General features: G+C 45.3%; 1 protein-coding gene, 1 long non-coding RNA gene and 1 other non-coding gene across 4 annotated transcripts; 1 reads left to right on the top strand and 2 right to left on the bottom strand.

Annotated features, from left to right (window-relative positions):
* Positions 1-10,333: 10,333 nt before the first annotated feature.
* Positions 10,334-13,043, bottom strand: snai1b (snail family zinc finger 1b). The gene is made up of 3 exons (XM_056601238.1): positions 12,753-13,043; positions 11,796-12,392; positions 10,334-11,409 (listed from the first exon to the last, which is right to left on the bottom strand). Exons 1-3 carry the CDS (start codon positions 12,826-12,828, stop codon positions 11,228-11,230), a joined length of 855 nt encoding a protein of 284 aa, XP_056457213.1. The 5' UTR covers positions 12,829-13,043; the 3' UTR covers positions 10,334-11,227.
* Positions 13,044-13,515: 472 nt separating this feature from the next.
* Positions 13,516-20,126, top strand: LOC130391041 (uncharacterized). Of its 2 annotated transcripts, none has more exons than XR_008896851.1 (5): positions 13,516-13,824; positions 16,010-16,081; positions 17,121-17,233; positions 17,332-18,568; positions 18,666-20,126. It is a non-coding gene; the product is annotated as an uncharacterized LOC130391041 (long non-coding RNA). The 2 variants fall into 2 exon arrangements; XR_008896850.1 differs by having other exon boundaries at positions 16,010-16,449.
* Positions 20,127-20,766: 640 nt separating this feature from the next.
* trnaa-ugc (transfer RNA alanine (anticodon UGC)) lies at positions 20,767-20,838 on the bottom strand. Its single transcript has one exon. It is a non-coding gene; the product is annotated as a tRNA-Ala (tRNA).
* Positions 20,839-22,389: the final 1,551 nt, after the last annotated feature.

The raw sequence follows: 22,389 nt of genomic DNA, 5'->3' as shown, positions 1-22,389 counted from the left end.
CCCTGTGTGTCAGGGGGATTGACAAAAAAGAAAGGTGTGTGTGTATATATATGTGCATGCATTTGTATTTATTGTATCTGTTTGTGTCAAGTCAAGTTAACATTATTTTTATAGCACATTTTCTACACAAGGCAGACACAATGTGTTTCACATAGAAACATGCCACACAATAAAACATAACTTCAATAGAGTTTGAATTAATTTCAAAGAGTGCATAAAATACATTTAACAACTGCTCAACGGACTGGCACAGCAGATCTACCGGACGATGGTCACTTGGTGATTGGGATATATTGATTTGTGTGTGGTCCGCAAAACAATGGTAAGCAATGTTGTTGAATCGCATAATAAGGCCTAATGGGGAATAAGGCCTAAGTTCAATAAAGATGGACCTAGGATTCAACCTTGGTCATGTTATTTTGTTCAGATACATAGTTACCAATGGAGACAAAGTAGTTCCTATCTTGTCAATATGACCTGAACCAGTTGAAGAATGTGCCGGAAAGCCCAACCCAATTTTCCATTCTGTGCAATAGTATTGAGTGGTCAACATTGTCAAATGCAGCACAGAGATCCATAGTAGCATCAATATTGAAAATTGAGTTTCAGTCTGTGTTAAGACTAATATCGTTTTTCCAACTTTAAAAAGAGCAGTTCCGGCCCTCTGAAAAGGGCAAAATCCTGATATGTTGTCGTAGCAGCCAGTTGAGGCCAAGTAATCATTAAGATGCTGGAGGACAACTTTCTCCCTGATTTCACTTAGGAAGGATCGATTTGCTATCGGTCTGTAGTTGTTAATGAGAGAAGCATAATTTTTTAAAAGGGTTTAAATAACTGCATTAGGCCTTTGGCAAGCCTGACTGGAGAGAGCTGTAACTATTTGTAGTATGTCTTGTGCCAGGTAGCGAAGGACGTTCTAAAGGAAGCTGGTAGTTGGAATGGGTAAATTGTGTCACTGTTTCCTCAAGAGTTTTGAAGTGTATGGCATTCAATTGATGCATCATTGCCACATTACTTAAAAAAAAAAAAAACTTGGTTGTGATCCATCATTTATAAGTGAAAAGGAAACATTGTGGCTTGTCTAATACCTTAGATTTTGCCAAATAAAAAGGACCCAAACTCACTGCATCTAACAGTGGAGCAGAGTTCTGAAGTTATTTGTGTTGGGGTATTTTTCCGCCTAACAACGGTTACAAAGGTTTGTGGATTATTAGTGTTACTTTTAATGGTATTGAAGAATAAATAATCTCTTGCAAATATTCAATGTTAAATTGTAGGCATGAAAGCTCTCTTTATAGATATCATGATGAAGGTGAAATTTGTTTTCCACCAGTTGTGGTCAGCCGTACGGCATTCTCTTTTCTGGACTGTAACAGAGGCAGCATTTCTCCAGGGTTCGTTTTGCTTGTAAGAAAATGTTGGAATTCAAGTTATCCATCATCAGAATAACTTGAGGAGAGGGATGGTAGAATAGAGATGCAGTTTTTAAAACTTGGACTAGAATTCTCATTGATAAACCTTTTTTTTTTTTTACAGTATTTGATCAGATTTGTTTGGAATAAAGGATATGTCATAGAAAGCCAAGAAATGGTTGAATAGGGAAGGATCAAAAACGACACTGAGACCCTTTGTGTTAATCAAGACCAAGGTAAGTCCCTGACTATGAGTGGCCCCTGTCAAGCGTTGAGACAGTTCAAATGTGTCCAGGGTAGGAAAGAGTTGTTTCACACTATGGTCACTGGAATCATCCATATGAATATTAAAGACACCAGTTATAATTAGGCAGTCAAAGTCAGTGGATATGCTAGACGGTAGTTAAGTAGTTCTGTAAAGTTATCAAGAAAAGACAGAAACTGTATGGCCTTGTGGGCGTGCTTGTGTGTGTTTGTATCCTGCACTTGTATTCTGCACTAGAAATAAAAGGGTGGGGCAGGGTTATGTGTGTATGTTTGTGCGTGTGTGTGGGGGGGGGGGGTTGTGTGTGTGTGTGTTCGTCGGGGGGGGAGGGTTGTGTGTGTGTGTGTGTGTGTGTGTGTGTGTGTGTGTGTGTGTGTGTGTGTGTGTGTGTGTGTGTGTGTGTGTGTGTGTGTGTGTGTGTGTCTGGGTGTGTGTCTGGGTGTGTGTGTGTGTGTGAGGGGGGGGGGGGGGGTCATTTTAGGCCATCATGTGGGAATCCTCTCAGTGGTGACAACAGGGGGTTGTTTTTCTGAAGGTTGAAAACAAATAGGGCTCTTGAGTAATGACTTCAGTGTGTTGGCATTCAGTGATAACGTTCAAATGATCACACACATGCACTGTGGCTGCAATGCATGCCCCCTGAATGCTGTTAGGCATATATATATATATATATATATATATATATATATATATATATATATATATACTGGCTTGAGCTTGTGTGCGTGTGCATGTGTTTGTACCTGTGTGTGTGCATGTGTGTGTGTTGTGTGTGTGTGTGTGTGTGTGTGTGTGTGTGCTATAAAATACTTCTCTCATCTGGCCGTGCCCTCTAGCTGGTAATCTGAGCATTGAGATTAGAAAGAAAAACAGCAGAAAAGAATGTCTTTGGTTGAGCCAGCAAGGAATTTACAATGGTCTTCAGGCTGTCCTGACCCCTCTCTCTCTCTCTCTCTCTCTCTCTCTCTCTCTCTCCCTCTCTCTCTCTCTCTCTCTCTCTCTCTCTCTCTCTCTCTCTCTCTCTCTCCCCCTCCTTCTGACACACAACACAACACTTGACAACATGAAGATAATTCACATCATAGCGTATTATTTAGAAGCACACACATACTCATATAGAGCCTACCGGTAACACAAGCTACACATATTACACTGGAAACTAACACACACTCAAACACACACACAGGCAATCAATACACGCCCATGTGCAGTGACACGTATATACTTCTATAGCACAGAAGGCCTTCCATAGGGTTATGAAGGGGCAGGTTTGGGTATATATCGTTGCTGTTGGACATTGATGGAAACGCTATGTTTTGATATGTTCCCATCTGTTGGGCCGGTGATGCGATAGTCTGGAGCGACTCAGGGACAGCTTGAGCAGGATGGGACCATACAGTCCCAGAGACATGGATCAGACGGTAGGAGGGGGGGTGGGGGGGGGGGGGGGGCTTATTCAGAGTTCCAGTTTCAGGAGGTTGTGTGGGTGGGGGGGGGGGGGGGGGGTTGGGGGGACAGCTGAGTGTGAGTGTGAGTGTGTATGTGTGTGTGTGTGTGTGTGTGTGTGTGTGTGTGTGTGTGTGTGTGTGTGTGTGTGTGTGTGTGTGTGTGTGTGTGTGTGTGTGTGTATGTCTTATTTAGTGCAGCCCCGGACTGCCTGACCCCTCTTTCTTCGTCACAGCTGAGCAACCTGTCCTGCATCCAGACAACCACAAGCTGTTGTGTCTTGTGTGTCGTATGTGTGCGCTCGCATGTGTGTGTGTGTCTGTGTTTGCGTGCATGTGTGTGTGTGTGTGTGTGTGTGTGTGTGTGTGTGTGTGTGTGTGTGTGTGTGTGTGTGTGTGTGTGTGTGTGCGTACGTTCATGTATGTGTGTGTGTGCGTGTCCATGTGTGTGTGCGTGTGTGTGTGTGTGTGAGTGAGTGTGTGTGCGTCCGTGTGCGTGCGTGTGTGTGTGTGTGTGTGTTTGGGTGGAGACACAGACGTGGGGGACAGGTGTGGAGGACAGGAGGTGCCGTGTTGCCTAGGGGTGTGGTCAGGTGGTGACCCACCTGTCCTTACTTGCACTAGTGGGTCAGTTACACTCACTGACACACACACACACACACACACACACACACACACACACACACACACACACACACACACACACACACACACACACACACACACACACACACACACACCCACTGACCATGTGTTCTGACATGCAGGGGTAAGCTTGTTAGTCGCTCAGGCAGTAAGTGACTAACAAGTGTATTTCCCCCTTGAAATCATGGGACCAGTTTATGGTATGCCTAGAAAAACGGACAGGCTTAACTCTAGAGATCTCTAATTTAGTTGTGCCAAATGAACGAGGGGCAAACACACACTTCTCACTCCACTTATCTGACATTAAAAGCATGCCATCACTCCAGAATGCATGCAACTGCACATTTATTTGAAAACGAGCAAAATCCCGAGAAGGCCAGCACACAATGTTCAATCACAGCTGCTTTACATCCGAACGTAATCAGTTAAGCTTCCTTATGGTCACTGTGTCTTCCTTATTAGTCAGAGGTGGAAATAGTTGCAAAATGAAAAAAAAAATACATTTACATTTAATCTGTCAATTAAGCCATGGCAGCATTACCACAGAGTGAATAACGAAGGGAAAGGATTGCACCAGAAATAAAAGTGCAACCCCCTTTTATAATATTGTTGACAAATACTTTAATACATCATATACACCTTAGATTTCTACCAATAACTTCTCTCATTAGGTTTGAATGCCTAACTTTCAGAGTCGAGTCTAAGCCGAGAACGTAACTGAACGTCACTCAGGCGTCCCCATGCAGTAAGCTGGCTGTTCGACAGCAGGTAACGGGACACCAGTGTGTGTGGCACATGCCGTGGTTCTGTAAAACCATCGAGATGGAAGAGATAGGCGTCTGGCCCCGGGGTGTGCATTTCAGGCAGGTGCATGCGCCTGCCCTGCGGCTTTTCAAGGGATGGGGTCGAGAGACTTGCCGGCATAAGGAGAGAGCAGACACAATCTGTGCCCTTCAGTATAAGCACATGCTATGCACACACTCACATACAAACACACACAAACGGACACACACACACACCCATACACACACAAACTCTCTCTCTCTCTCTCTCTCTCTCTCTCTCTCTCTCTCTCTCTCTCTCTCTCTCTCTCTCTCTCTCTCCCTCTCTCCCCTTCAATCACACTCTCCCACAAACATGTATCAATTAAACCACACAGAAAAGCATGCATTTACACAGACACACCATCCTACAAACACGTTAACGCAACCACATATAAACATCGACCCGCAAACACCTACAGACACACACCCAAACATTCACATGCATACAGAAACAGTTAAGGTGTTATCCACCTTCCTCTCCAGCCATCCTGTGCGTCCACAACCACCCCCAGCGTCACCTCACAGCCACCACCCCTCCCTCCCCTCCCTCCCCTCTCCCTCCCCTCCCTCCCCTCTCCTCTCCCTCGTGTCCTCCTCTGATTGGAATGCATCGGGACAAAAGAGTTGTCCCTGTCTCTCTGTGGCTCCCCCCCCCCCCCCTCTCCCCACCTCCCACTCTTCTCCCACTCTGGCCTAAACAAGCCTTGACAGGAGAACAAAAGTGCACCTTGCACCTCCAAGAAGCAGCACAGGCACCCTGAAGGCAAATACCTGAAATCACACGGTGCAACACAGGGAGAGAGGAGGAGGAGGAGGAGGAGGAGGAGAGGATGACGAGAAAGAGGAGAAGCCATAGGAGTGATCATCAAGCGGGCGATCATCTGCTCCCTGCTGCCAGGGAGTGACATGGAGAACGGGAGCTTCACACTCAGTCAGTGTCTCCACACTGGACTTCACTCTTGGGCCGTTTTCACCATGCTGCTGGTATTCTTCTTGACACAATACGCTTGCTTTTGATGTTGCCTGTTTGTCACATCCTATCTTGTCCAGGACGTCCTGGAAAAGAGATGTTGTATCGCAACGTGTGGTTTAATGTAAAGAAATGCATACATGAGGGTTCTTCTTCTTCTTCTACTTCTTCTACTCTCTTTCTCAAACCTCTGCATAGCGGTCGTCCACCAACGTAGGCCTGCTATTCCTGTGCTGCATCCGTTCCTTGCATGCTCGCACACCCTCTCCAAATACTCCTTCCTATTGTGTTTCTGTTTTGTCCCATTCAGGAAAACCTCGTGTCATGACTTGCTGGCCTCTGCCTAGTATTGCATGGTGTGTGTAAGTTGTTTGTGTGCATTCGTGCGCATGCATCTCCTAATTCTCTGACGCTTCCTTTGTTTGATGGCATTGCATGCGCTGCTCTGAAGCTCAGCCTGGTGTGCCCAGGCGTTTGTCTTTAACTGATCTTTACAGATCCTGTGCAAGGCCTGTGCTCGCTCTTTCCCTACCTTACTCATTATGTGTCCTCCTGTGACCTTTGACCCCCCCGCTTCATTCCCCCTCCCCCCCCCCCCCCCCCCCAACCCCAAGTAGAGGACAGAGAGCTCTGTGTTGAAAGAGTCACTGCCCCAGCCACACACACACACGCACACCATTAAAGGGGACAGCAGGAGTGCGGAGGTAGGCAGGAAGCACCATGTACCCCCTCCTAGAGACCATATCCTGTCCTTGGGTGGAACTGGTTTATTTGTGCAGAGGTGTGTGTGTGTGTGTGTGTGTGTGTGTGTGTGTGTGTGTGTGTGTGTGTGTGTGTGTGTGTGTGTGTGTGTGTGTGTGTGTGTGTGTGTGTGTGTGGGGGGGTATCTTTGTGTCATTGCAAATGACCACTTGTGCAACCGCTTACAATTTCTCTCATGGACCCAACTGATCCTCCACTCGGTGCTCTGCCCTCACCGACACTTTGTCCAAACGTCCCAGCGCAAGAATCGTCATTGATCACGTTGGTGAACATGACCCTTGGCTCTCCTCCTCGCTGAAACACAACCACACGGCCACAGAACCCTCACTCTCCTTCAGCCCTCATCCCCCATGGCCTCCTGGTCTCTGGTCTAAAACCACTTGACAGATCCCTGTTCTGGAATGATCCAGACCTTTGGTCTAAGGTCCAGAGCCCTGGTCTTAACAGATACAGACCCCTGGTCTACACCGGTCCAGAGCCCTGGTCTAAACCGGACCAGACCCCTGGTCTAAACCGGTCCAGACCGCTGGTCTTAATCAGTCCAGACCCCTGGTCTTAACCAGTCCAGACCGCTGGTCTTAACCAGTCCAGACCGCTGGTCTAAACCGGTCCAGAACCCTGGTCTAAACCGGTCCGGAACCCTGGTCTAAACCGGTCCAGACCCCTGGTCTTAACCAATCCAGACCGCTGTTCTAAACCGGTCCAGAACCCTGGTCTAAACCGGTCCGGAACCCTGGTCTAAACCGGTCCAGACCCCTGGTCTTAACCAATCCAGACCGCTGTTCTAAACCGGTCCAGAACCCTGGTCTAAACCGGTCCGGAACCCTGGTCTAAACCGGTCCAGACCCCTGGTCTAAACCGGTCCAGACCCCTGGTCTAAACCAGTCCAGACCCCTGGTCTTGGTGGCTCAGATGGGACAAAGGGAGGAGAGATTCCGGGGGGATTTGGAGTAGAGTTCCAGCGGAGGAGGAGGTTGGCACCAGAAGCCTTGGGCAGCGCCATTGTGACAAAGGCATCGTGGCCTGTGTGTGAGCGTTTGAAACCCTAACCTGGTGACTTAACCCTGCTGGCTCGAATTTAATCTTCGAGCGAGTCAGCTCTCTCCGGCCCACGCTGTTCAGTCCTGGCTCCAGCACTGCTCTCTGTCTCTTTCTCTGTCGCTGTCCCTCTCTCTCTCTCTCTTTCTCTCTCTCTCCCTCTCTCTCTCTCCGGATAATATAAACCCCACTGGATTCATAGCATCAGACAATATCAAGGGTTTAAAGCTATGGCATCACAGCTACGTCGAAAACATGCACACATGCATAGACATCTATTGACCAAAACAGATGTGGCCGTGCATCTTTGCCGCGGCCAAATGCTTTTTATCAGTGCATTTTGGCTAGGTTGTGTTTATACAAGCCTAACAGGACCCTTCCTGTCTCGCAAATCGACATGTAATGGATAAAAAGATAGAGGGAAAAAAGAGAGTAAAACTAAATGATAATAATTCTACAAAATTGCTCAAATATTATCTGCAGAATATACTGCAAATATATTAGCTCTCTACCAGGATTCAAATCAGTATTGCTGAACTCACGATTGGGAGAAATTCAACATGAAATCTCATACACAAAATGTTTTCCTTTTAGTGGGCTAAAATTATTTTTATTATAGTTCATTGTAATGTATGTATCGAATTCACTGACGTTATCCTTTTGGTCAGCTTAAACAGGTCAGGTCCCAGAAGGAGTATACAAGATAACACATAGACCATCTCTTCTCTCTCTCTCTCTCTCTCTCTCTCTCTCTCTCTCTCTCTCTCTCTCTCTCTCTCTCTCTCTCTCTCTCTCTCTCTCTCCCTCTCTCTCTCTCTCTCTCTCTCTCTCTCTCTCTCTCGCTCTCTGTTAGATGCTGGTATTGTGTGTCTGTCACTAATGGCCCAGGAATGTCACATTAGTCAGGGTTACATGCGTGACGCTGCGAACATTAAAACAGTTTGTCGGGGCCAATATGATATTCTATGACACACACACACACACACACACACACACACACACACACACACACACACACACACACACACACACACACACACACACACACACACACACACACATTGAAACACACACTTAAACAGATGACAGGTCCACTGATCTCATTGCCTCAAAGCTACAGGGTGATCGAGCGCCTCATACCGTACCGCAAAAGCTAAATATTCCCCTCTGGCGAGATGACACGACTCACATTTCCTTACCATTCAAATGGAGAGAAATTAGCAGGAAATGTGGGTGTCTGAATGTGGCTTTAAACTTACCAAAAATACCCCTCCACCAAGCATACCATCAAACTGGGAGCCATTATAGGAAAAGTTAAAGCGCGACCTGACAAAACTAACTTTCAACCTATCTGTACCTACATTTGGAGAACTAGCCACAGCGTCAAATTTAAAAGTATCCAACTGAAAAAAATTCCGTCCATCCCTTCAGGTCTCCCTCTGATCACGCACAATGAGTTCGCACAGGCGGCCTGTCAGGTAGGTAAGCAGACAGGCAGGCCATGTAAATCTTGGTAGATTGAAATTCGACCAACTCTAAAGAATATGAACGTGGTCTCTAAATGAACTAAATCGTCCACAGTGCACTTTACTCTACCTTCTAGCATAAATATCACTTTAGTGCTGTTCAAGCCTATCGAGTGTCCAATGGGACAGCTGACAACATGACAACAGTAATGTAGGCCTAACATATTAGATTATGTGTCTGCATACATTTTGGATTAAGAAGCGCTTTTTTCCTTTTGAATGGAATGCCAGCGATTGTCCTACCAATGAGATTCTGGTTGAACAAGTGCATATCGACCAGACAATTTAACAACCAAGTCGGGATTCAAAGAGCATTTCAACACATGTGACAAAAAATGCTTCTACTAGATATGGCCTACCCTAGCTTTAATAGGGTGCATGTGTGAATCACTGTCAAAGTGTCAAATGCCTACCATACCCTAACCTGGTCGGCTCTGGTTGCCTCTGTTACTTCGAGTCATTCACCCTCACCTCCCACTTCACCACAGAAAAATCCCCCAGTGGTACAAGCGTCACTTATTTGTGTGCGTGTTTGTGTGCGTGTGCGTGTGTGTAACTTTGTGTTTGTATGTTTGTGCGTGCGTGCGTGCGTGCGTGTATGTGTGCATCTTTGCAAGTATCTTCATGTGTGTCTGTGTTTGTGTGAGTGAATCTTAAGGGATACTGTTTACATTACACAAGCTAACTCATGCAACCTGATCCCTGACTATGTGCATCCCCCAAAGCCTTCGGACTCACGTGCGCACACATGCAGACACACACACACACACACACACACACACAGGCGCACATCCACCGCTCAACACCTTTTCAAGAGCCTTAGGAGGCAAAACATTGTTACCTCAGCAATACAAGCTGGCGTTGATGCGTGTGTCTATGTGTGTTTGTCCCGAAACAGCAGTGGAAGAGAACATTGCATACATGGTACTCTTCAGTCTGAGCTAAAATACTAACTTGTTGCAAAAGTCTCTGCAGAATGAAGGTTTGCTGTACGGACAATGACAGTAGCTGCCCACCAGATACACACATTTGCAGGGCAAGTTTATTAACTTCCCCCCCCCTCTTCGACTCGACCTCCAGCTGGGACCTCTCCCCTGGCAGGAAGATATTCGGAGGAATCCCCCACACACACACAAACAATACAACCCTAAGAACTTGCTAAATGTCAAACTATCCAACTAGGGATACTGGACCCTTTAACAGATTCTTTATTTTCCCAGTCTGAGCCTTCACTGCCCATCGCCACAGCAACATGTGCTCAGCGTGTGTGAGCGGTACGACAGCCTGGCAGGTGTGCGCAGGTGTTCCATGCATCACTCAGCATTACACAAACCGGTCGGCACGCACACTCATATTGCCTCCCTGGCCATTGAGAATCTGTCAGAATGAGCCTAATGAACTCGTTGGCTGGTAAACCTTGATACAATACAACTGTTGAAACACGATTAATGGACATAGAGAGAGAAGTAGGGTTTTAAAAAAAACACTTTATTTACACATGGCTTAAACACAAGGCACTAGTGACAGGAATTATATCTCCCCGTTTATAAAAAAAAATGGCATTTAAAAATCTGGTTCAGAACCAATCATATACAGTATAAGCACCGAATCTTCCAGTTAGGTTGGGATGTACATCGTGGCAGTTTTCTTTGGTCGATTGTGTCCATCTTCGGCTCGGTGTTAAATTGAAGAGGGAAAATGTGAGGCGAGGAAGACCGGGGCGCACGGAGAGGAGGGTCTCCTGTCGTCAGGCCACAACTAACACATCTCTCTGCACCCCGCCTCCACTGCGCACAATACACAGACAGCTGTCTTAACACACACACACGTACAGCTGCTCATATACATGCATGCCATGTATGTAGAGTATGGAGAGGAATGACATCCCCTGTATGCACACAGACATGAACACAGCTGCAAGAGGGCCACAGTCCCGGACCGGCAGGCACCAATGGGGTTTCCTGGGAATTAACTGGATGTCCAGCTGCCACACACACACACACACACACACACACACACACACACACACACACACACACACACACACACACACACACACACACACACACACACACACACACACACACACACACACACACACACACACACACACACACACACACAGCTTTCAGTTCATTCCTGGCTCCTGGTTGAGCACTGACCAACACCCCACCAAGTGTCCTCTGAGTCACATTCTGTTCTGAGCTCGCCCAGAAACAGGGGGCCATCAGCCCTAGCCAGAGGGCCGGCGACCCAGGAGGGGGGGTGGGGGACGGACGACAGGGGTTGGGTTGTGCATGGAATGGAGGGGGAAGGAGGGCTGGGCAGGGGCTGGTCCTACTACCGGGCCGGGCAGCACCCCGACGCGGTGTGCTTGTGCAGCAGCGACATGCGGCTGAAGGTCCGTGAGCAGGTGGCACACATGTACTTCTTCACCTCCGAGTGCGTCTGCAGGTGGGCGCGCAGGTTGGAGCGGTCGGCGAAGGCCCGGCTGCAGTGCTGACAGGAGAAGGGTCGCTCGCCTGGGTGGGGGAAAGGGGGGGTGGAGTTAGTTGTAGGCCTCAGGAACATGTGAGCGGTCGTTAACAGGCCGTCAAAGCAGTAACACCCAGACCCCCATCCTTCCATTTGCCCTTTGTTTTTCTAATGACATGCAGGGTCTACACTAACTATATGCAAAAATAAAAGCTCTCACACTCCTGATTAAATTAGTAAGGGATGATGCGGATTGACTTCACCCCCCCACTTCTCCCCTGCATGCATTCAGGATGCGATTTTATAAAGAAAGGACCCACTCTAAACAATAACATTTGCTCACACTGCAAAAAGAGGCCACACACACACACACACACACACACACACACACACACACACACACACACAGTACACTTTTCTATCTTGGTCTCACCTGTGTGAGTCCGGATGTGGCCCCGGAGCAGCCAGGGCCTGGAGAAGGCCTTGCCACAGGTGGGACACACGCAGGGCAGCGTGTGGGAGCGGATGTGCATCTTCAGGGCTCCCAGGCTGGTGTACTCCTTGGGACAGTGTTTGCAGTGGAAGGATGCTCTGGGAGCGGAGGAAGGGATGGTGGTGGTGGTGGTGGCGGAGGCGGAGGGCTGGCTGGAGGGCAGGCCGTGCACCTCGGGCTCCCCGGCGCTGCGGTGGTGGGACTGGAGGTGGTGGGACTGGAGGTGGTGGGACAGGGCGGGGGCGCTGACGTAGCTCTTGCTGCAGCGGGTGCAGTGGTGCGCGCGCTGGAGGGCCACAGGGCTGGGCGGGTCCGAGGTGCGGCCGCCGTCTTCGTCCTCCTCCCCGCTGCTGCTGAAGGGGGAGCTGCTGAGGTCGAGTGGCCCCAGGGGCGAGGAGGAGGGGGTGCTGGGGGACACGGGGGCGAGGCCCCCAGGGAAGTTGTCCACGCCGCACAGCAGGCCCACGGGGTAGCAGGTCAGGGCAGAACTGTTGGCCCCTGTTGGGAGTTCAGCCAGAGGGTGGCGAGGGAAAACAACTGCAAGCAGAAAAAAAAAAAAAGAAAGGGAGTCAGGTGGATTTTACTTCACCTAAATGAGCAGCTAATCGTATTAAACGGTAAGCCCTTTTTCTGTCTTGGTGTCTCGTTACGGTCAAGCGCATTCAACATAGACGTCACGTGATAAATCGAAGCAGTTCTCATTTAGTCTACATCGATTCTGTTTAAACAAAGATATGCATGCCACTGTAACATGATTTGGGAAATCTAATGTTAAACATAAAATTATTAAAGTGATCGGAAGTCGAATTTACGGTCTTAGGTTTAGTGATATTCAACACAAATGTGGTAGGCTAATATATAAGAAAACAGATAACAGTAGGATAATTGTTAACTTACCAGACTGATATTCCAATTCACTGTAATTGGGCTTTTTGTGGGAGAAATACTTCTTTACGAGGAAGGACCGAGGCATTTTGAAAATGTAATGTTGTTCAGACAAAAAGGAGAACAAAAATCCAAGAAGCTGTTCCTCAAGTCCGGAATAAGACGTGCACGAGGAAGCCGACGCCTCAACTTCTGCGTGCAGTAGGTTCCAAAGGTGCTTCCCAATTAGAGAGCCCGGAGTCAACAGCCTGGTAAACCTCTACAAGTTGCACTCTAAATTGGATGTTGTGAAGTTCCCCCCTTCATATAGTGACCAGAGGGGGACGAGTGGGTGGGTGGGTAGATGGGTGTAGGAGGGCGCGCAAATCCCCGCCCCGAAGACACCCATTCAGGAAAACAGTGACTGTGAAGTTCTACACGTGTCCAAAATGTTGAAATGTTGTTGCCTAATTAAATGATACACATTTTGTGTTTTGGTATTATTTGTGTCTGTATCAATTCAACTCAAGTGAGAAATCCAAATAAAAAAAGTTAAAATAGGAGTAGCCAAGCTACAATATTTTTTTTCTTTTGCAAGTGCCTCTTATTTTTATTTTGATGTTACCTGGTCAAATACAAGCTGCACAGTCATTGATGATTACTTATTTGCAATGAATTTAAAAGAGCTCTACAGCGTCATCTGTTGGATTCAAATTACACTTGACCAACGCCTCTCTTTGTATTCATTTATTTTCAGAGCCGATTATATTGGCTGTATGTGCATACTATTGTCCACTATTTGGGAAGGAAAACGAATGGTGACGTTTTTAGATCCATAGATCTGTGTTAAAAATAGATAAGTGATATGGGGAGAAAAATGGTTACTTCCTGTGCCGTGGGGTTTAGAGGGTCACACACACGGTTCTTTCACTGCTGCATAAAAGATCACGCACTGCAATAATGACTTTAAAAGCAGTTCACGCGACGGGAAACCTCTCGGATGAATGAATGACTTGCTGTTCTCCTTCACGCGGTCACAGCAGGGTTCCGACGAACCGCACTGATGTGAACAATATGATGGACTCTAAGCTCGTCACTGCCCAAGGTACCGTGAAATGTTACCCCCACCCCCCGTGGTGGCGGTTTTAGGGATGGCCTGTAGGCACACACGGCTCTACAAATTGCACTTTATTAGCCAAGCGACTTTTGTGATCGTGGCTCAAATGTGGATCGGACAGGAGGGAGGTCGATCCCATGAGGTGCCGTCTACCACCTCCGCCAACCTCAATGAAGTGACTCAAAATTATATTTCGCACACACTGGCTCATTTCTATTCATTGGTATTTGGAGTTTTATAGTATTATAGTATAATACGATATTTCACAGGCCTACATGTTCCTGCATGAAATGGTTTGGAATTTACCGAGGCATTTTTAAGACATAGGCCTACTTTTCATTTTAAGTGGTAAAGTTAGTTAAGCCCATTTCGATCGTTTTAACAACGTTTTCTGAATAATGTAATGAAATGAGCAACATTTGGAGAAAGCCAGTATAGTCAGTCAATAGGTAGTCTACTTACTATCACAGCAAAAGGGACTCGCTTTCTCAACAATGAGGGCTATAAATTGCTGAATTTGGTTATCTTAAAAGTTGCAAAAGTCCTGATCCAAAACGCAGAATGAATGTATGCATCCTTTAAAATGTTATTATACGAAGAAGTGATGCTTCCCCCCTATATCTGTTAGTGTGAGTCTGGCCATGTGTGGATAATCTCATCAGGTCGCAGTCACTGTCTGGGGCCAAATTAGAACGGAATGGTGCGGCCATAAGTGGCCATTTTTAGCGGTGCACAACGACATCAAAGATATATGGTGGTAGAGCTCGGGAAGGGATAATCGTTATGCACCTGTCTAAAGACGCCATTGTTCTGGTCGTGTGGAATGTCACGGCATGCCCAAAAGTTCACACATCGTTAGGAAGCTGGTTGACGCCGACGCCAAGCAGACTGGGGGTCGTGGAGGGCAAGGCTGCAGTAAAAACAAAAGGCAAATACCAAAGACATACGGGAAAGTAGAAGGCCGGCTGCTGTCGGTCTGCATGACACAATATGGGCTGCATTGCTAGGCGTGCTCGAATGTAAAATAACAATGCAAAAAAGATCGACAACAACTGTTTTTAGATCTAGGAATGGTGGCAGGCCTAATAGGTTATAACCGTGTTCGAAGCTAAACTACGCAAAGCGTACTCTGCCGTGCCAGAATTAAGAAGAAAATATCATTAGAAAATCCACCTGTCATGCAACAAGTGAAATAAGGTGAAAGAGGTAAAAACTCCTAATGGACCCAAATCAGATGTGCTGTTGGGGAGAACATAGTCTGTAGGCCTACTCCTGTGCTAATGGGAGACCTTTATGTGTTCTAACATGGTCTGGGTGACCTTATGACATGCAGACAGACAGGACATTAAATGTGAAATGTTTCTGCTTAGAACAGATGTTCTTTACTCTGGCCTTAGGGAGGAAACATCTCATCTTCCCAGTCACACAGTGACGGGCCTTGAGATTGGCCATCACACCCTTTCATTAAGGTTCATAGTTAAAATAATTATAATAATCATTATGTGGCCTGACATTTAATTATTTTAATGAAATCGATTATTTCTAAAACATTTCATAATTGTAGAACGTAACACAGCTAAACGTGAAACCTTGATTTGTTTCGCTGCATATTTAGGTTGACCTGACTACCCTAACCCTGTTTCCAACGACCATCAGCGATGCAGTGCATCATCATCAGTTCATTTGCACACAGACACCTTTCCAAAGACACATTTCCATTCAGTATAGGAGTTCTTCTGTGAACCTGCATTTGGATAGGACCTGTTCTGCAGTGTCCGATTGAATGTGAAAGAGAGCAGACTATTCTGTGATTGCCCATCTATTGTCTCAGAGAGTGGTGCTATTTCATTTTCTGTTATTGAAATGTAAAGCAGGGTGGGTGTTTTGCCAGCCTCTACTACGGAAGGCCACTCTCAGAATATCATTGTATATCAAAGTATAGTTCAGCGTTCAAAGTCTACCAGAGCTACCGTGAAAATAATCAGTGGATTAGAATGAATGAATGAATGAATTGATCCACAACCTGCCTTGTTGTTCACAAGTTTGTAAATATGCTTTGTATTACTGATTTCATCCAATAAGTTTTGCAAGCTAACATTTTAGCAGATATCTATCTTTGGATTGGTTGTTTGTGTGATGCCACCATGTGTTTCTGTTGTTTGCATGCATGTAGGTGGAGATGTCTGCAGGCCCAGCAGGGGTGAGATAAGGTTATCCTTCAGGAATGCAGAGCTGCTCGTATGGAGTGAGTACACTCCCATACAGAAGCACCATGTTAGAAAACCCCAATGGAATACATGTCTTACATGGATAGGATCAACATCAATGATTTTATTCATGCACATTTTCCTGTCGTATTATCAAAATGATCGGATAAACAACCACAGTAAAATGCGGCTTATTATTTTCTTTCCAATGGAACCAAGACTAAAATGCAAATTAATCAAATCCAATATCAGATTTTGAGGTGAAAACAAGAAGCTGTTTTCCACCACAAAATCGCCCCACCCCCCTTCCCCCTTATCTGCTATTTTGGCGGGCAAGGAGACGACAGATGCTTTCTTCAGCGGTTCAAAGTTTGGATCAGTTATGGAGCAGCTTGGCTCGTGTGGGGTAAGTGATGGTCTTAAAGCGGTATGGATGTCCTGTAACGTGATCCCAGGTGATGTGGTTTTAGAGCTGTCTCCAGGCTCACCGCCATAATACCCTACCGACTACATGCTTCTGACCACACTTAGCCCTAAGTGCAGACACAACTCCAGCCCCAATGGGACTGAGAGCTCAATGCGTACGCCTGGTGCACTGAGCATGTCTGAATCAACAGTGCTTCATAATGAGGATGAAGAAAAGAGAGGCATCGGCCCTCTGAGAGAACAAGCCTCCTCACACTGTGCGACTGGGCCAATTTGCACCAAATTTGTAGCGCACACACACACACACACACACACACACACACACATTTTTGTGTCTCTTCATTTTCAAGTAGCATCCAATATAATTGAAGTCACTATTTATTAACACAATTTTATCCCATTCAGAACAATTATTTGAATGCTATGCGATGTCCCCTACCACCGGTATTTAATAGTAATTGTACTACGTCATTATAATCATCATTGTATTGTGAATCATCATGATCACTACTATTGTTATCTTTTATAATTTAAATGATAGCTAATGCATAGTAGAAAGAAGAAAAACAACATTGAACTTCTGAAGCCAGGGATCCCTGTGTTCACCATTTAACTGAATTGACCGTGAGTCCCTCTTCTCTGTTCTTCCAGAGCTCATTTAAGAACAGAGGACTGGATGACTGAGTTCCTCTCTCACTCCGTCAGTGCAGGGCTTCGCAGATTCTCGATCCAAAGGGGATTGCAGGACCATGCACATGCAGCAGGTAATGTCTCCTTCTTGTAAGCGCCGGATGTCATGCCACTTTTCCAAGCGTTTGACATCTGCGGGCCACCACCTTCCTCAACCTGCTCCCCTTCCCAGCCATGTGTCACTGGTGCCAGAGCCATAGGAGGCACCTCACCGCCGTTCAGGCAAGTGTCCTCCACCCACCCGATCGCAGCTCTGAACCTGGGAACACCGGAAAGAAGAAAGGCCAGCCTCTGCAGGCAGATGGCGCTGTTGCTCCAGAGCGTCTCTGCTTCAGAGTCTTCTGACCGCGCTGTAATGCAGGGGAAGCTTGTGTTCCACCACAGTGAGGTATTGCTTCCAGGTCGATCGCACACAGCTCCACGTCACTCCGATGATATTGATCCACGGTAAAAGGACATAAGAAGGGAACGCTTTCTCTGTGTGTGTGTGTGTGTGTGTGTGTGTGTGTGTGTGTGTGTGTGTGTGTGTGTGTGTGTGTGTGTGTGTGTGTGTGTGTGCGCGCGCGCGCTCGAGTGATGTGTGATGTGTGATGCGTGTGCGCGCACGCGCGAGTGATGTGTGATGCGTTTGTCTGAGATACATTGATGTGTTTTTCATTTCTGAATTATATTATCTGGATACATTTTGGCTAAATATAACAGAAATAACAGAAAAAATACAGCAAACCACAACAGATTTTTCTGGACCAGATATCACCAGTGATGAGGTTTCCCTCCACACACCAATGGAGTACTTTTATAAGTTTGTGTCAGAAGACATGATTCAGGAACTGATGAAATCCACAAATGAGTACAACTCTCAGAAGAATTGCACATCTGTAAATAATGATACAAGTGATATTCAGAAAGTGATTGGCAGGTGTCTGAAGATGGGCCTAGTGCAGATGGCTGGAGTCCGTATGTATTAGGAGACAGACACACAGTACCCCCATGTTTCTGATCTGATGTCATGCAACAGATTCCAATCTCTGTTGACATCATTACATGTTGTAAACAACTTGAAAGTGTCGGAGACGGAAAAGAAAGACAAACTCCTGGAAACTCAGACCATGGCTTGATTCATTCAGAGAGTAATGCCTGCAGGTGGTACCGGAAGAGCGCAACTCTGAGGATAAGATGATTCATTTCAAAGAGAAATTCATTCGCTTACAACATATACATGGGAGGTGTGGATTTGTTGGACTCATTTGCACCGCTGGGATGTCTACATCTTCTGGCACGCGATTATCCTCGCTGTGACCAAAGCCTGGCTCCTCTACAAGCGGGAATGCAATGCTCACAAGTTGCCTGTGAAAGACATAATGAAGAAGAGACTGTATCAGGCCCTACTAGCATCTTCTCTCATCCTGGTAAGAATGCATCTCTGCTATTTCACTGTTTATTATATTTTGACTTTTTTTACTTGTTGACATGTATCTCAATTGATTCTGTTCCAATCCATTTCAGGTGAACACAACTCTCAGCACACCAAAGACGGGGCAACCATCTTCAGGCAATTGGAGCCCAGCAATACAGAATGTAACATCAAGGAGCCCTCTGAATGCACTGAAGAGACCAACCCCAGGTGGGGAGTCACTAAACGGGGTCCCAACCAAGAGGCTGTACATCCCCCAGCACGCACTGACCTATTCGCACATATGCAAGTGAAAATCAACAGAGGATGTGGCAGATATTGCACTAATGGATTCAAAACCACCATATGTAGCAAGTGTCATGTTCGTCTTTGCTTTTCAGAGGAAAAAACTGTTTCTGGGACTACCATAGCAAATAAACATGGCTGAACTCTGGGAATGAGACGATATTCAGTTTTGTATTTTTATTTCATATATTATTTTTTTTATTCAAAAATGACTCCATAAAAAATATGACTGTTGTGTGATTTTTATTCTTGATGTATCCTGCTATGAGTCTAAATAAGCAGTCAACCCCGCAACTGATCCACTAGTTGTTCTGTATATTTGTATAGTACAAATACAGAAATTCTGCTCCCAGCTAGGGCCAACGTTGCAAAATTAATAAAATTTCCTAAAAACTTACTTAAATATAAGATAATTTCTTCATCAGAGGCCTCATACAACAACATTTGAAAGGTAAAAAAAATATGTGAGCCAAATGGTTTGGAAATCTGGACTATTTCTGTGATGAACCACCAGGGGGCAACCTAATACCACAATTAGTGGGATCAGCTGAAGACTGACTTTATGTTCTTACACCGTTGTGTAGACCACTTATAAAATACATTCTATCCAGACATGAAATTCCAATGTTGCCACTTCAGGCAATTACCACATTATATAACGGCCAATTGTTGCATTCATAATGATTTTTCTTTAAATGTTGATTGAGACTAAAGGCCTAAAATATAGTCATAACATTTCCTTAAACTTTGGACCATGTGTCTGTACCCCTTTTTTAAAGAAATGGATCTACCGTCATCTTTCAAAGCTAATTACAGATCAGCTCTAAACTGATTACTTGTAAGAGACATGACCTCACTGTAAAGAAGAAGACCATATTTACCTTGGTTTGTTGCAAGGTAGGCCTGAAGGGAGGTCCTTTTTCTGGGGAGAACCAGCATGGGTTTGTTCAGTTCAGAAAGGGTATCTTTAGAGAGGCTGAATTCGTTTTCAATACTTCAATACTTGCAACAGCAGAAGGCAAACAGGTGTTTTAAAACAGTGTTTGTTTCTCTGTAAAGAACCATACAATCATAACTCCTGTTTGATGTTTTTGTTAATCTATGTAGGTTTTCTTCTTTCTTCTTCTGTATTATTAAAATAAATAAAGGTTTCATTACAGTGGTTATTGTGGGAGATTGTGTCTTATCTGGTTTAATGAGGCAGAGGCACGTGCAAACGACATTTCCCCCCATCCAGAAATGTGTGGATCGTGAGGCATGGAACTGGAACAGGGAAAGGTGGCGTGGCGTTTGTGTAAAAAAGTATTTTTAGATCATAATGTGCTTCCCTGAGCAGGCTTATGTGTAACGGACACAGGGAACATCACATGCAGGGGCTTGACCTCAAAGTGGTCTTGTTTCATGGTTGGATAGTGTGTCCCACCAGCACTCTGGCTTGTCTGAATGTAAGCTGACGTTGATGCATGATCACCAGAAATTTTTCCATTTTAGCTTACTGTACATTTGCGGTGCTCTTCGCAATCCTTTCTTAATAGACATGCCTGGGCCATCGATTTTTTTTCTTTAACAAACTCCACCCCTTCATTATTTTTATGGTCAATTTTTTACTGAACATAACCAGTAAGCATATAGCCTGCATACCCTGCACACCATGCAAAATGCGTGTGCTAAATAACATTATTAAAGCTAAGTAGTTGGCTAGTAGGCCTACTGTATTTAATCATACAGTTTGGGGGGTTTATTTCCAGAAGAATCTGAGGAATAGCCTATTTTCTTATTTAAATACCCTATTCCCCATAAAGGAAATGCAAATGTACGCCAAAAAAATAGCTTTGTACAATAGGTTTTACCGAATACAATAAATTATGTCCCAAGCTTAAAACAAAAATTGTGGGAAAAATAGTACCCTGGAGATGCCGGGGATTGAACCCGGGGCCTCATACATGCAAAGCATGCGCTCTACCACTGAGCTACATCCCCAATGTATCTTTATGGAGCAGTTTACATATTTGTACAAATTACGATGAATGTTATTTATATAACCAAGAGTTTGTTATTTTTGTCTCGTTTGAGACGAATTTATGTCATCTTCTATTTGACGAGTACGTCTTTTCCGTTTAAAAATTAGAATTGAGCATTATGCACACCAACGTATCACGTTAACCAACGCGTCATCCTGCGGGGAAATAGGATTTATTGAGTCCTACATATTTTTTAATCCGTCATAATTAATTCAAACATTCATTTGAATCTCACCTTCCACCCAAGAAATGGTCAACATTTAAGGGTTTAATATAGATTAAACTGTGTCATTTTAGTCATAGGACAAGTTCATTTTGGGTCGAGTTGAGAAACACAACTGAGCATGGTGGTTAATTTTCCATCCAGAATCCGGACTTGACAAGGGAGATTGGACCTGCTATAAGTGCTATCTATATGAGCTCATCAGTTTAACCATATGGCAGAGAAGAAGCAAAGATAACTCCATCTTTGCAGCAAACATAAACTCTCATCATCCATAATAATCTTAATCCGTGGGGATGGTTTAAAATAGGCCACTTTCGAGTGTGAAAACAGGACTGTCCTCTCCTCTTTCCCCTCTCTTTCTCTACCCTCTCCACTCTTCCTTCTCCCCTCTCCCCTCTCTCCCAAACCAGTAATAGCATAGTCCGTCCCGTACTGTTTTCCAGTGCACCAGTGCCAAGGACACTGCTCCCAGGCCTTGTTTGCTCTAGCCTTGTAAGGACCCAGTGTGAGGGACGGCCAAGCGCTTAAGGGCAAAACAGGGCTGAAGAGCGGACCAGGGTTTGTTGAGGACAAACAAGACTCTGTTGTCCCTAACACCTTGATAAAGAAATTCAGCTAATTATACAATACAATGCAATGCTCTCTGCCTCGCTCTCCCTCTCTCTCTCTCTCTCTCTCTCTCTCTCTCTCTCGCGCTCGCTCTCTCCCTCTCTCTCTCTCTCTTTCTCTTTCTTTCTCTAAGTCTCGCTCCACCTGCAGTCACTTTTCAGCAGGTCACCTATATCCCAGATGCAAAGAGGACACTCCAGATCTCTGCAGCTGTGTTGATTAAGTCTACATACAGATCAACCCAGAGCTTGCTCTAGAAAATATATTATCCTCTTATCCTTTGTTCACAATGTTCTAACCGGTAAGGGTTATCAGCTCGTTACCGTCGTAGATCACACCCTATGAGGATAAGGCCTTATTGGCTTTCAATGTGCATTTGAGTTTGACATTTCCTCTGACAAATCACTCTTCACTGACAAAAAACATCAGAGATTACTTTTATAAGCTCTTTACCGAACATAATCTGAACATGTTTGTTGGACTGGACCATAACATCCGATGTCAAGAAGCCCCAGTAAGGTCTGGACAGGGATCAAGCATGATTCGTTATTATAACATAATACATACAAATATCATGAAGTAAATATATTATATCATTTGCATCACATCTAGACATGGAGCAGACACTTTTAACCCAAGTGAGTTTGGAGGCAATCAAAACATACAATCAATAGT

Source organism: Gadus chalcogrammus, chromosome 1, assembly GCF_026213295.1.
Source record: "Gadus chalcogrammus isolate NIFS_2021 chromosome 1, NIFS_Gcha_1.0, whole genome shotgun sequence".
Taxonomy (NCBI): Eukaryota; Metazoa; Chordata; class Actinopteri; order Gadiformes; family Gadidae; genus Gadus; species Gadus chalcogrammus.
This window is presented reverse-complemented; position numbering and strand designations above follow the sequence as displayed.

Excerpts from the sequence above, each read along its gene's own strand:
- snai1b (XM_056601238.1), bottom strand. The coding sequence starts at position 12,828 with ATGCCTCGGTCCTTCCTCGTAAAGAAGTATTTCTCCCACAAAAAGCCC. Across the intron at positions 12,393-12,752 it reads TGAATTGGAATATCAGTCTG|TTGTTTTCCCTCGCCACCCT; the intron begins GTAAGTTAACAA and ends TTCTGCTTGCAG. Across the intron at positions 11,410-11,795 it reads CCACATCCGGACTCACACAG|GCGAGCGACCCTTCTCCTGT; the intron begins GTGAGACCAAGA and ends TCCCCCACCCAG.